The sequence below is a fragment of the Vigna unguiculata genome, chromosome 1, assembly GCF_037176805.1.
Source record: "Vigna unguiculata cultivar grain cowpea cultivar isolate G323 ecotype 2 chromosome 1, ASM3717680v1, whole genome shotgun sequence".
In the NCBI taxonomy this organism is placed as follows: Eukaryota; Viridiplantae; Streptophyta; class Magnoliopsida; order Fabales; family Fabaceae; genus Vigna; species Vigna unguiculata.
This window is the reverse complement of record NC_140792.1, coordinates 42673533-42689827: the sequence shown is the minus strand read 5'-3', so window position 1 is coordinate 42689827 and position 16295 is coordinate 42673533. Positions and strand designations below refer to the sequence as shown.

Here is a 16295-nt window from a genome sequence, read left to right as displayed (position 1 = left end):
ATATATATATATATATATATATATATATATATAATTAACTTATGTATAACTTAAACAGTAAAAATATATATCATAACTTATGATCTATTCAATATTTTGATACAAATTGATTTTTAAATTTTAAAAATGAATGGATATAATATTTTTCAATTGCGTTAAAATTTTTTTTACATGTCAAGTGACATTTTAGGTTGATGTTTAAATTGTTTATATCTGTTTGACGTATTTTAACTCAAACGTCAATTTTGAAAACGATTTAACATTAAAAAAAGTTAGTAAATTTGGGTAAACATTCATCTTTAAAATTGAAAAATTAAAATATATCAAAATTTTGAAACACGGATGAATTTCAATTTTACATCAAATTTAGAGTCTAGAAACATATTTAACATACTCTAACAAACAATAGGTTGTGATAATTAATTATTAAGGGAAAACTGTCTGTGAAATTTTATCTGGGCAACTTAAAGCACATGTCTTCTTATAATTTAAAAATGATTCGATCTCAGATAGAACAATGATTCTGCTGCATAAAAAAAATAGAAAAAAGTCGAAGGCTGAGTTGGTTGCTGAAACAAATAGAGTTAATGACGATTAGGACTCATCAAGGTGGTGCTTGTTTTGAAAGGCAAAAGAAAAATGATTACATTAAGAGTTTCAGAAATCCAAAACTAAAAGTTTATTTATGTCAGACTTACAATTGGCATAAAAATGATTGTTATTTTAGATTACAAAAACAATAAACATAAACAAAAAAAAAAGTACTTTAGGTTGGTTAAGCCTTATTCAACATATATGAAATTAAAATAAGATTGTTTTATAGTATAACTTTTATGTTAGATATAATTAAATTTGATGTAAATTTATACCGAATATTATATCTAATCTAAAAATTGATATATATTTTTCTTTAAATTTAGTTTGTTTTGGTTTGAATTCAAAACTTGTAATTCAAAAAGTACAATACATCTATCACAATCCAAACATAAAATATAAAATAATACAATGCTATCTAAGATTTCAATAAAATTGTCTAACTTAACCTAAATGATCTCAACAACAAAGTAAGCCTATTTTTCTTATTTATTACCTATCATTCTAGGACAATGATGATTGATCTTGAAAGACCTTAAATATTTAACTCGTGTTATTATATATGTAATACTCGTAAAAGTAAATTAAACTTACTCAGTGTTGAAATATATTTTCTTTGATTATGCATGAGTAATACTACATATGATAACTCTGATGGTATGGTACATGATGTAATAGTCACAAATGAAAAACAAATAAAAATATTATTTCCAAAATCTATAAATACAATAATTAGTGTATGTATTAAAAAGTTATCTAACCTTAAAATAAATGAATCGAAATGATCTTGTTCTGTTTTTCCCACTTAAAATATTTGTTCTGATAACAACTCCAATTAAAATAAAGATAAATGTAAGTTAATATATAGTTATATTTAAAATATAATTAAAACATTGAAGTTATACTTGAAATATATCTCTTTATAAATGACAATTAACTGCCAATGAGACATACAGTCATAAATATTATTGAACTTGCATCTTTGTGTTCCCAAACTTATCAATAGATTGAGTTAAAACAAATTCATATAGTTCTAAATTTTTTCTCCACATTCAATTTTTCAATGTACCTAAATAAATCTTAAAATCAATATGATAAATATTTCATTTTGCCTCAAAATCTCATAGCCTTATCAACTTATTGAGGAACCTTCATGTTAACCAATTTGATTCATATAAGGGGCCATGTATGTCAAATTTTCATTGTTGAGTCTCAATCCATCTAAAAAATTGAGAACATATGAAGATATTGATCCATCAATGCTTACAAATGCAACGATATATTATTGGTTCCATACACTGATAAATATAATTCATTTTAACATTTATTAAGTTTTGTTTATTTTTATGAGTAATTGCATTATATAACCCGAGTCAAATGACCAGGTCTTTCAAGATTAATCTCCATTATTCCAAGATTATACAGAGCAAATAAGATAACAATGATGAACTTATGTATTCTCCAACATAAATTATATAATTAGATTTATTATACTATTTAGGTCATTTAGGTTAAACTACATCATTTTAGTAGAACACCAATGTCTCACTAATTGTTAATGATGTATTTTATTTTTTGTATTACATGCTTTGGATTTAAGTCAAAATGAATCAAGTTTTAAAACACAACAAAAATTGTTAACTTTTACATAATTAACATAAACTTAAGAAAAAATTTATTATACTCAACATAAATTTCTGTCATATTTAATTACATCTAACACATAGCTTTAATTATATTCTACATAAAAGTTGGCACTTAAATATTATCTTATTTAAGGGACATATACGTCAAAAAAGACTTATTTGACATAAAAAATAATTTTTTTTTCTTCTGTATATTGCTGTTGATTTTTTATGTGATACAAAACCAAAATCCTGACGCAAAAACAATCTCCTTTATATTAGAACACCAATGTCTCACGGAAAGTGATGAGGGCATTGGCATTGTAATAAATGGAAAAGATAACAAAATAATGAAAATCTTAATCATGCATTTAGTAACTTGTATATCTAACAATAGAAAATTGGAATAGGTACTACTGCTTTCATTGCTATGGGGTGTATTTAGAGTAGTTATAACATATATAAGAATAGAATATGTCAAGGTGTGTTTGGATTACAGTTAAAATAAAAGTTAAGTTTTTGTTGAATCAAATTGAAAATCTTATTAAATAGAAAAAATTTATAGTTTTGTTTTTGAAAACAATCCACATTTGGAGTTCAATGAATCACAATAAAAATTTGTCAAATATTATTTTTGGCTTTCGATGCAAAATAAACTTAGGTTTGATATCCCATACCGAAAACCACACATACACTTAGTCGTATACTTATGGAGACATATATATCGCTTTTATTCTTTGTTGGTGAATCACAATGGTGGTTCATGTGGTTTTGTTTTAAGTAGAATCTTTTGTTTTGGTGAAGCTAGGATGCTAAACTAAAACATCAATGTGTATAACAATGCTTTTTGTATAAGAGTTAGAGTATCCTTCAAATGCTCTTTTTAATTAAATTTATTCTTTGCTGATAAAAAAAAATAATTAGTCGTATCAATTAGTTAAAATTTGTTAGAAAAGATGTTCTAAGTAGTTAATTTCCTATTAAGTTCTATTTATAAAGCACCACACTCATTCATTCATATCATTTTGAGATTACTCCTATCTAATTATTTGAAATTTGATGTACTATTTCTAACTAATTATTGGCCAAAATATTTTATTGTACCCATGCATGTAGAATTTCTTCAAGTCAGATAACTATCTCCTCTTAATACTCTAACATTAAATTTTCTTATATTACTATTTATCATTTAATACTAAAGATTAATTAGATTAAAACAAGATAATATTTATAAAGTGTATATTGAATGTGAATTCTTGAGAAATTATAACATACCTTAATTGGAGTGAATTGTTGTGCAGAATGGCAAAGAGAATTTAGGGTTAAAAGATGAGTTGATTGTGACCCATATGATTGTTCCAGCTGTCACAAAATCTACTGCAATGACAGATTCAGAAACCAGTAAAATAACTGCCAAAGTAATTCGTGTTGCACACTCAATACATAGCACTGCACTTCAAAGCTATAATATTGCGACAAGTGGCAACTCAATCAATGTCTTGCGATTTCCTTCTATTAATATATATATATATATATATATATATATATATATATATATATATATATATATATATATATATATATATATATATATATATATATATATATACAGGGTTTTATTAAAAGCACAATTTTTAACCACATCAGTTATGTGGCTAAAACAACTATCAATATTAACGAGTCGTGAGTGAAATCACCAAATAATAGACATAAAATTATATAAATTTTAAAACATTTTAATCTAGATCTATATCTGACAAATTTATTAAAAAGCTAAAGGAAAACAGCCCAGACAAGCAAAAAACTCACAATTTAGTACACTAATCAAGTGTTTGATTCAAATGCACAAAATTCACTCAACAAATTAATTATTTATAGAATAAAAAATTAGTGAATGAAAAAAAATTCATGATGGCTTAATGAAATATTTAATGTTATAGTATTTATGCTTTTAATGAAAATGAAAATGAATACAAATTATTTACAATATTTTATTCTTAACTATAAATTTATTATATATTTTTACCACCATATTGAAACTTAAGACCTAAGTCATATATATATATATATATATATATATATATATATATATATATATATATATAATTTGGTGTGGACACTTCTTGTTATTTGAAAAGGCTAGATTATGAATTTATTATTTTGTGTATTGTTTTAATTATTATGCTAATTAATATCAATTCGTCTAGTTGAATCATCAAAATGATTAACAATAGTTTCGTGATAAGTTGAATAAATATCAGTTTTAACAATTTTATTAAACATTTTTTTCCAACATGATTATTAATTTATGTACAATTAGTAATGCCTTTTGATAGATTAAATTTTGCATACATAAAAAATTGTAAATTAGTAATTTATAATAAATTGTAACAAAATTATTATCATAAAGATTAAACAAATTAATACTTTTCATTACCTTTAAAAAAAAGAGCTAAAACAAAAGTATTTGTAATCAATAAAAAAATTATCTAAAACAATTGAAGTAACAACAACACATCATTTCTACAAAATGTGTGCTTAATTAGTTTCCCAAAGAAAATTAGTTTTATTCTAAAACTTATAACAAAAATAGTAATTAAAAAAAGGTCTATTCTGCCTTCAAAATAAGACGGAATTTAATAGAATTTAATGCTAAGCTATATGGTAATTTTCAACATATTTTTATTTAAAATAATAACAAATTGCATAATTTTTAAAATACATGTCAAATTAGCAATTTATCTTATATATCTAGCATAAATAGAAAACTAATTTTCCAAATTTTAGAAAATTAAAATTTAAAAAGAAAACGTGATCCAACTCACTTAAATAAATCCTTAGTCTTAAACTATCTACTAAAACTAAAACTCTTTGTTTCATTAGAATTTGAGAATGTTCTTATTTAAAAATAAAAATTGTCATAGGGTTTGGGCATTAAATTATTCATTAATAACTACATAATTTATCCTTTTCTTATTTGTGAGTGTATTGCCTACAGCAATTCTTCAAAACATCTTCCATGGAGATTCATAAGCACTTAATTTACTTTCAGTGAAAAATAAACAGTTGGTTTAAATTTAAGAATTATAACAAATTTTCATTTCAATAATAAATTTCTTAAGTTCATACAACATTTTCACACTGTACCTAAATTTTTATATTTTTCGTTAATTTTGAAAATAATTTATCTTTTTAAGTTAAGAATTCATTTCTTATATAAATAAGAATCTATTTTTGTATTATTATTAGAATTGTCTTCATGTCAGCAAGATAGAGGGGAGGAAACTCATCAAAACAAGTTATAATAAGATTTTTCAGACCTTTTCACTTTAAATAATAAAGCTGAACCAAAAGTAAAAGAAAAAAATTATGACTTCCATTTTATTACAAAATTGTTTTTCTGGTATGATTTCTTATCATCTCGTCCTCACACAAACAAGATGTATATCGTGAGAAAGTAATTTTATTGTGAACGAGATTGAAAAACAAATTTAGATTATATTATACATTATCAAAATTAAAAAAATAAATAAATTACACAATGACATAATCAATTTAACTTCCTCAAAATTTACGTGAGATATGTGTGAGTGAGATGGGAGGAGGATTTATTAATTTAATTTCTTCAAAATTGCCTGATTTTTTGTGTATGCATATTTTCTATATTATTATATGAAAAAATTAATTGGAATACAATGATAGTGTACACAAATTTTACATTAAAATCCAATCATGAACTGTGACATAGTTAGAAAAATGTAATGATTAATTTAAAAATTAATTGTAGTAATCTTTAATATAAAATTTACACCAAAAGTATACACAGATAAACATAAAATGCTTACTTGAAAAAGTCGTGTTGTATATAATACCAATATGACTAAGAAATATTCCATGCTTAATCGGCACAATAACTTCTGCTAAAGTTAAACAAAGAAAATAGTAACTAAAAGATAAACATGAGCAACTTAGTATTTTAATTAAAATGCTATTGAAACTTTATGAAAGAAAACTTAAACTATCCAAATTTGGAAACATGAATATCAACTGAAAACCAAAACTGGCAACAAAGGGTTTCAAAGGAACAAATGTTAGAATCACGAGCTCCATGAAATTTAAATAATAATGTATGTTTTCACAGTGAAACGATACCTGCAATTAGTTTATGCAATAAGAGGTCTATATATTCCACTTTCTTTCAAATCACAAATTAAAATGAGGAATATAAAACCAATGTCTGCTGAATTAATTATACGTACGAAGCCATGGCACCAGCAATTAGGGTTTATATTTTTTAGGTGGAAAACTAGAATATGTGATCAAACCCATTTCCCCAGCAAAAGAATTCAAACAGGATTTGAATAACATGATGAAAATGGTTTCCACAAGAAGAAGGTGCACCTTCTCTTTTACCATTGTTGGAACTTGGTATGAATCTTAGTGAGAGTTAAGTTTTATTCTGAAAAGACCTCATATATAGATAGGCATGTGTAGCCTCGAGCATTTATGGTGGAGCACCTTTAATTATGCTCTCTTCCTCAAGAATCTTCCAAAGAAAGAAGAAAAAATGGAGAATCACTCACACACACCCACAAACATAAATTTGTATTTTGTGTGCATGCAATTAAGGAAGGTTCTCCACGCAAGGCATACACCAAAAACTCCTGCAAATTCATGGAACTAATGCTAAAAATGTGGGTGCTGTTCAAGAAGCCTAGCCAGCCAGCGTTTCTCAGAATTTTTCCCTTTTATGCTTTTAGTTTAATAAAAGGGAAGAGACTTATCAACTTGCAAGGGAAAGGACCCACAAACAGGATTACACATGATGCTTTTTCTGACTTGATCGACCTAGGAAAGGGAAAAAAAAAATAACAGGAATTTTCTTTCTTTCGTATTTTTTACAACTGCGGTGTAGACAAGAAAGAGATGTTATATAAGAATTATAAAGAAAAATGCTTTTTTGAGTGAGAAGTCCATGCATCTGTGTAGAGCCAATCAATTAAGAACCTATTCGAAGGGACCCATCATCTCTGTGTTTATGAACAGGAGAGAGAGAAAGAGTGTGTGAGTGAGAGAGGAAAAGGGAAAGGATAATTTGTCACATTCATGAGTAATGTGATTTTTCAGCACAAACATCCTAGTCGACCCAAAGGCAATTATGAAATGTGCCAAATTAATATATATTAAGAGTGTTGGCAGAACCTGCACGGATGCACCTGATTTATTAATAACCATGTTTTATTTTAGCTTTTTGTATTTTTCCTCTAAATCTAAATTATGTAATTGCAGCATATTTTAAAGGAGGGTGAAACACTCTACCTTGGAAGACATTATAAATATGGAGCTCACACTTGGTTTCTGAGCAGGACTATCAAGTTGTGTTCTTGTGTTCTTCAGTTTTCACTCTCTAAACTTTGTTGTTCTCTTACCCTTATTTGCAATGGCAAGAATGCCTTTAGAACCTCTTATAGTGGGGAGAGTCATAGGAGAGGTTCTTGACTCTTTCACCACAAGCACAAAAATGACTGTGAGTTATAACAAAAAGCAAGTCTACAATGGCCATGAGTTTTTCCCTTCATCTATCAACATCAAACCCAAGGTTGAGATTGAGGGTGGTGATATGAGATCCTTTTTCACACTGGTATCTATTTTTTTTCCTTCTCTCTTCTTCTTCCTCTTTTTCTTTAAACACCAAATTAAAGCTTTTAAAAAAGGAAAATAATGCTTCAGCTGTTATTTGTTGTCATATATATCTTTAATCATGCTCACGCATTATGTCTCTTTTAATGAAAGTTTGCCCTTTACAAAACAAACACTGAATCATTAAACTAATGTCTCCCTTTTTTGGCGCAGATCATGACAGACCCTGATGTTCCAGGCCCTAGTGACCCTTATCTGAGAGAACACTTGCACTGGTATACTTAACACAAAGATAAACTTTGTTTAAACTTAAACCCACCCACCCTAAACAACTTAAATGAAAACATTTTGAAAGTAATGAACCGGTTATATAACCATCCGACATTCTTGTTAGATGTGTGTGTCTTTTGATCAAGTTTAAAAATTTTGCAAGACATATGCATTCCTTTCATCGCATCAAACAACAGAGGTAACAAACATGTATACATATACATATACATATACATACCTTTGTGTATATATTCTGTAAAAGTTGTAAGGTGTTGCAGCTACCATCGTTTTCCTCCACCCACCCTAAAACCAAAAACAGTTTTAAAGGGTGAATAAATCTCGGTGACTGAACAACAAACATAACAGAACTGCATAGGAGATATAAGGTAAAGTAGCGATTCTTAGGTATCTAACAGACAATAATTTTGTTTTTTGCAGGATAGTGACAGACATTCCAGGCACAACAGATGCTACATTTGGTAGGTTGATGTAAATGATTGATCTAGAAGGAAAAATGTGGGAACTTACTTGCTGTGTGTGTGGTGATCGGATGCATGATGAGAGAGACTGACAAATGAAAAATGATGTTTTTTTCTTTTGTAGGGAAAGAGTTGGTGAGCTATGAGATCCCAAAACCTAATATTGGGATTCATAGGTTTGTGTTTGTCCTGTTCAAGCAAAAGCGTAGACAGTGTGTTACTCCACATAGTTCAAGGGATCACTTCAACACACGCAATTTCGCAGCACAGAACGAGCTTGGCCTCCCAGTGGCTGCTGTCTACTTCAATGCACAGAGGGAAACGGCTGCAAGAAGACGCTAGCTTCCTATACCTATAGTTCCTATAGCTATAGCTTCTGCTCCTGCTTGCTCTTATTTACCACTGCAACCACCAAAGTAGTAGTTTGAATAAAGCCAAAAGTACAACGAGTTTCAGTACTGCAACTTCTTAATCCTCCTCACATGTGCCTCAAATAACTCGCTCAACCAAGTGAATCATTTTCTAGTTTGACTAGTGTGTGTGCTATGTTTTTACTTTCCCATCCAATGTGTACCTTCTGTATTATATAGTGTACTACGTTGTATTATTATTACCTCCTGGATACTCCTATGAGGTGATCTTATATAAACCAATAAGAGGTTTGGTGCTCCATGTCGTTTCCTTTCCTTTATTAGTTTAGGGTTTCTCTTCCTTTCTTTCTATCCTTTCCTTCTTTCTTCCTTCTCACTGCTTCAATTTCACAACTTTCACAACTACGTTAAAGTATTAATAAATTATGTGTTATTCTTTGTTCCTCCACTCAGATGCCAAAACTTTCATCTTATTCTCGGTTTCCTCCTCTTTGACATCTGATTTTTGATAACTTGATGGATTGACCCTTCAAGACCCATTAATTTCCACCATCTGCTAAAGAAAAATGTGACATGATTTACCGTTTGGTAGTGTGTTTTTGAGAACCATTTTGTACTCTTCTAAATGCAGATTAAACAGCTTTCTTACAAAACTTTAATATGTAGAACTATTTTTTAAAATGATCAAATGTATCAGAAAACCAAATCTAGACAGAAAAGCTAAGGAAGCCTTAATCTATGAAGGACTAAATGATGTTACTTTGAAATCAGTATAATAAAGACATATATGATATACGTATGTTTGCTGTCAAGGAGTGTATTGCATACGTATTTATGCTGCAGTTCAAGCATTCAGGTTTACTAAGTCAAGATCTGCGGCATAATTAAAAATCATTGTGCCACGCTCTTGATTCAAATGGGTGATCTATGAAAAACATAAGACTAGATAGTAAAAAGAAAGGTAAAAAACCACAAGAAATTGCAAATATAATGTATTTTTTATAACTAAAAAGATATCGAGATTTCTAGTTTTGTTTTTATCCTTTATTATTATTATTATAATAATAAATAATAATAATAATAATAATTATTATTATTATTATTATTATTATACCATATGTATATTTTATTTTCTTAGATGCAGTTTAATTATTATTTTTTGTTTGAAAAGTTATAAATTTCTGTTTGAAAGAAATATAAAAACAACATTTAAAATTATATAAATATACAAATTTTGTTTCAAAAAATATAAAAAAATAAAAATATAACAAAATATAAAATTTTTAATTAAAATTTATAAAATAGAAAATTATTAAAATTTATTAAATATTTAGAAAAAAATAAAAAAATAGAAATTTAAAAATATAGCAAAATATAGAAATTTCAATTTAAATTCATAAAATTTTGAAAATAGAAAAGGTATAGAAATTTATTTAAGAAAATTTATTTTAGAAGAAATATAAAAATATTTGAAATTTGATTTTCAAGGAAACAAATTCTGAATTGAATTTTTTTAAAAAAAATTGTTCTTCAAATTATTTAAATATCTAATTTTATATTTTTCTAGAATTTGAACTTCTACTCTTACTAAATTAGTAGCTTTATACATTGAATCAATTTATTTGAGAAACAAGTGGAGAACTGCATGTAGGAATGTCAACGGGTGGGTAGGGTACAAGTAGTAGCTCTCTCGTACCCTATTCATTGGATCAAGATATGTCCCGTACCTGTACCAATATCCGTAGGGTATCTATTATGCGGGTACCCACCTATTTTTTTCATATCTGCAGGTATCCACGGGTACCCACGGCTATTTACAAAATTATTTAAAAAATAAATATTTAATCATAAATTCAAATAAAATAAAATAAAATATATCACTATCATAAATTTTAAATAAAGTTCAAATAAACTCAAGTTCATACAAGTCCAAATAATTATAAAAGTAAATATAAAATAACGTTCAACACAATGGAAATTCTTTAATTAGTGTTTTGATCAACAAGTCCACTTCCTCCGATTGATCCCTGAAAAATAAACAAATAATAAACCTCAACTGTCACGTGCAAAGTATTCTTCTTATTTTGATTCCATCATTTGACAACAAGCATACCATAAACGTCATTGTCTATATAGGGTTTGATGTATATGTCCAATTTTAAAGAAAGAAAAGAGAAGAATGTCAAGGGATGTACCTAAAAAAGACAATGTACCAACACTTGAAGTTGGAAAAATGAAGACAAGACAAGATGTGTAACTTAGAAAAAATTATGTCAAAATGTTTTTTACTAATATATGTGTGTGTGTGTGAGAGAGAGAGGATACTTTAGCGGGTACAGGTATCCACGGGTACAGATACTATGATACTCGTATCCGCCCCGTTAAAATACAGGTATCAAAAATACATGTACCCGTGGGTAGCGGGTATCCATTTTTATTATCCGTTTTCTACTCGTTGCGGATTTTATCCGTGAATACCCATGGGTAACACAGTTGTCTTTCGTACCTCGATAAATTTTTTTTTACCTACTTCATGAAGTATCTGCGTATTTTTTAATAGTCATGAATATTTAAAAAAATTAAAATATTTAATAACATATTTTAATTATAAATTCAAATAACCAATTTAAATAATATTGAATGATAGTTTATAAAAAAATTAAGATTTTTTAAAATCAATTGATAAACATAACATATTCAAAATCAATGTATTAATGTTTTAATCATGACTTTTTAATTTTTTTAATTTAAATTTAAATATATTAGATACAGATATCTATAAGTACGGATACTTTGATATCTATAATCGTAATATCATCGTAACCGCTCTGTTAACATACAAGTATAGAAAATTTTTGTACTCATTACCCATAAATATTCATTCACAGTATTCATTCTTTACGCGTTACGAAATTTTATGCATGTATACTTATACTTATATACTTATACTTGTATCTCCAAGTATGGATTTCTTTTTTTTTACACCCATAAGAAATGCCTTAATTACACATGAGCTAATTCTAAGAGGAAAACAAAATAAAACTATACTCATCAAATAATACAAGACATAAAATTGAACCAAAAGCAATATTGAAACTGTTAAAGACATTGTAACATGAATTTTTCGATTGGATTTAATTATATTTTTTTTATAAACAATTTAACCCAAAAATGAATTTATATGAATAATATAATTTTTATTTACGGAATTGAAATATTATACATATTCATACATATATATATATATATATATATATATATATATATATATATATATATATATGTGTGTATTTATAAAATTACATTCTTTGTTTATTTTCTTGAAATTATCTCTATTTATAGTGTGTTTAGATTGGGTGATAAATATATCTCATATTATTTTTAATTTTCATATTGTTATTATTTATTATTTATGTTTAAAAATATACATATATTATTAACGTTTACTTCTTTCCAAATCTCTTCATATTCTAAAGTCTGGCACAAATTATTTTTTCGTTTTTCACATTTTATTATTTTTTGTTTATCGTTTTTCGAGCTTTGTTTTCTATGTTTATATCTTATACTATCCAGACCAAGCTTAATGTATTTAATTATAAGTTAATAAATATGATTTAAAATTCATCGTGTCTCATTTTGAATTGAAGATAAATTCTATTATCACCCAGTACAAATATTAACTAGTGAAAGATTGTTTAGACTGCATTGTCTTAAACTAAAAATATAATTACTTAAATTTTATTATTCGTATTAGTCCTTTTTATTCATCAATGTAAAATTTCCAATGTAATATTTAAACATTGATCATCATCTGAAACTTTCTGTTGTTTGTTTCACAGGAAAGATACTTTTGTTTAATTGGATAGAATATTTTGAAGTAACTTATGTTATCTATCAGCATATATTATTTAAATGAGGAGCATATCATGAATTTACAAATTTTACAACGTAGGAAGACACTCCTAGGCTAAGTTATATGGATCGGTCCGCGTACGGACAGTAATTTAGTCTATTCACCTATTTAGGTCTACCTCTTACATGTAGCCTGTGTGGAGGATGAACTAATCTGCATAACCCACAAAAATAAAATTATCATATTTTAATTTTTAGGCTTAATTACTCTTTTAGTCCTCTAATTTGTTAACAAATTTCAAAATAATTCTTCTATTATTCGGAGTCTCAATTTAGTCCTCAAGTTTTGAAGAGTGACTCAATTTAGTACTCTCCGTTTAATTTAAACAAACGTCATTCAAACAGTAGTGAGGTGACACAATTATACTGATACGTGTCAACATTTTTAAGAGGCAAGAGCAATTGACGTAACATATGTTGAAAAGGTTTAAGTTTGTTTAGAAATGGGTATCATAAAACCCTAAATTTTTCCCAGCATCCTAAATTCATTCTTCTCCTCTGCTACGTTGCTGCACAACATTCTTCTAATTATTTTGGCCCCAAATTTTGTTGTTGAGAGACATATCCGAAGCCAACTCCTATAAGTCTTGCACTTGTTCACACAATGAAATTCGTGGTGTGTCTTCTTTTGGTGGTGGGTGGAAGGGTTGGGTGTGTCTCCCATTTGTCAATGTGGAGAGGTTGCTGTATCCAAAACTCCCTAAATCAAAACCCTATACCCTATACCCAAAATCCACAAAACCCTAAAACGCAAGTTATAAAATTCGAAGCACAACTCACCTAGAATATGCTCCACGATTTCGATTACAGATGATAACCCCAAGAACGAAATTGATGATGATCCCAATTCCTCACACCAACTCAATGCCTCGACAAATCTTTTTCACCCTTGATCCCAATTCCAATATTAGTAACCCTAATTACATTCAACCCAATTCACCTTCCACATAAGCACAGTGTAACGGGCCACGTAATTCGAAATGAGACAGAGTAAAACAGCCATGTCACTGTTCCGTTATTCATTTTGACGCTGTTAACTTTGAGGACTAAATTGAATCATTTTTAAAAATTTGAGAACTAAATTGAGACTCTGAATAATAGAAGGACCATTTTGAAATTTGCTAACAAATTAGATGACTAAAACAGTAATTAAGCCTAATTTTTAAGTCAAATAAAACTCTTTTATTTTATTTTGTCACTTTATGTTGGAATCTTAGTTCTATTGTTTGTATTTAACATTGATTACTTGCTATAGTTTTCTTATAATTCACGCGATAATTTGTTATTTTACTTTCTTTATTCACGAATGGTTTAACTTTAACATATTTATTTGATATAGATTTTAATTTTATGTTTACTTAGTTTGATTCAATTTTCTTGTCAATGATGCACTAATGAGATGCAACAAAAAAGTGAAATATTAAAACAAAATTATTGTTACTTTGTATAAATTCTTATTTTAAATTTTGTTCACGCATACTAGTTTCGCAGACTTGTAGACAATTCTTAGGGCTTCTTCCTGCACCCCCATTGTTTTCTTCTCCACCCCCCAACTTTTGTTGTCCCTCCTACTTTGCCCCTACAAATTATATATTAAACAATTGAATATATATTATTTGTATTTTCTTCTTCCCTATACTCACTTCGTGCAAGCCCTTGGGGGTGGGGTAGATGGTTGAGCTAAACAGCACTAAAGGCTCTGGTATCCTTCCGACCCATGCTCCGTTATGCATGGACCTTGAAAACATCATTTCGTTTTTCAGCAAGTTCAAACAATCCAACTACACCATATCAACGTGGTGCACCTCCACACTAGCATGGTCATATATCACTAGCATGTTACAAGTTAGCTTTATGAAATTGAACTAGTTCTTAAACTCAATTCTAAGAGCTAAAATTGTGATATCTATGCTGCAAACTACTAAATTTCATAGAAAACATCACAATCAAATTTGCTACAGGATTACAATACATTGAGAACAAGATTTCAGAATGTTTTCGCAAGCTGGCAAATGAACATCAAAATGAAATTCGAACCTAAAGGTCACTTTGCACATGGAAAACTTTGATAGTGAAAGATTTGTGACAATCCAAGTCTCAAGCTGCATTACCATACTTAAAGCTCCTTCAACATAAAGGCAACACTCTACAGCTTTTCCAGATGCTACTTATGAAGTACATTTCATCCATCATAATCATGGTGAATGTTAAGGTATGTTGTCAAAACAATCTATCAACGTAACAAGCAAATATCACCATCAAAGGAAAGAACTATATACCCCAGTTAAATAGCGATAAGCTAAGAAACACCAATACCCTATAGAGCAGTGTGTCAGCGTGTCTGGCATGACACTTGTTACACATGTCTTTATGTCTTTGACACACGCCTGACACTTGTTATTCTTTTAGACCGAAACACTCAGTATAACACGGACACATTTCTACCATGGCTTTGAGAATGACTGAAACTAATACCTATTTGTTGGTTTGTTGGGGGCTAAAGACTTTCAAGACACTTCTATCATAGAAATATCAACTTGCATTATAAATATTGCAGGACTCAAAGCATTTTATAGTCAAGCTCATTTTCACAGAACTTAATTACTTCTTGTAACTATTAAGAGATATTACTTTTTGGTATTTTATCTAAGAGTCGTCATTATATGAAAATTATAAAGCTTAACAACTATGTTTTTAGAATATGAATTATATAAGTATGACTCCTAATCTTAATTAGGATTTTTGTCATGTTAATTATATGTATGTATACATAGAGGTGTTCTCGAATCCTATATTTTGGACATTAGTCATCTCCTGTTGTCTGTGTCAAAGTTGATGTTTCATAGGTGATAAGCCCAAAAGATAAACATCGGAAGAATCAAAGCATTTTATAGTCAAGCTCATTTTCATAAAACTTAATTACTTCTTGTCAAGAGATGTCTTTTTTGGTACTTCATCTGAGATAGTCATCATTATATGAAAATTATAAAGCTTAATAATTTTGGTTTTAGAATGTGAGTTATATAAATATAAATCTTAATTCTTAATTAAGGTTTCTGCCGAGTTGATTATATATAGATGTGTTCCCGTATCCTCTATTTTGGATATTAACCATGCCTTGTATGTGTTAAAGTCGATGTTTCATAGGTGACATTAACCAAAGAAGGTGAGTCTTAGTAGAGAATTAAATAAAGGGTATCACTTCACAACAGCCTAGAAACACCCTTCCAAGGAAAATGCCCCCTAAAACTAAATACGGTTTTCTATTACAATACAATTGTCTCTTTGTCCAATATCTCCCTCGTATTTATACTCAACTTCCAATCAACTAATAGCTATCTTGTTCCTTCTAGTGTATACATTTATAACAGCCTCTTCTTGCTCCCAAACAAATAGTCATAACT

At 28.2% G+C, this 16295-nt stretch overlaps 1 protein-coding gene across 1 annotated transcript; it reads left to right on the top strand.

Moving 5' to 3' along the window:
• The first annotated feature begins 7565 nt into the window (after window positions 1-7565).
• On the top strand, window positions 7566-9032 carry LOC114180956 (protein TERMINAL FLOWER 1). The gene is made up of 4 exons (XM_028067257.2): window positions 7566-7860; window positions 8073-8134; window positions 8568-8608; window positions 8733-9032. The coding sequence occupies exons 1-4, from the start codon at window positions 7660-7662 to the stop codon at window positions 8948-8950; spliced, it is 522 nt and encodes a 173-aa protein (XP_027923058.2). The 5' UTR covers window positions 7566-7659; the 3' UTR covers window positions 8951-9032.
• The last annotated feature ends 7263 nt before the right edge of the window (window positions 9033-16295 follow it).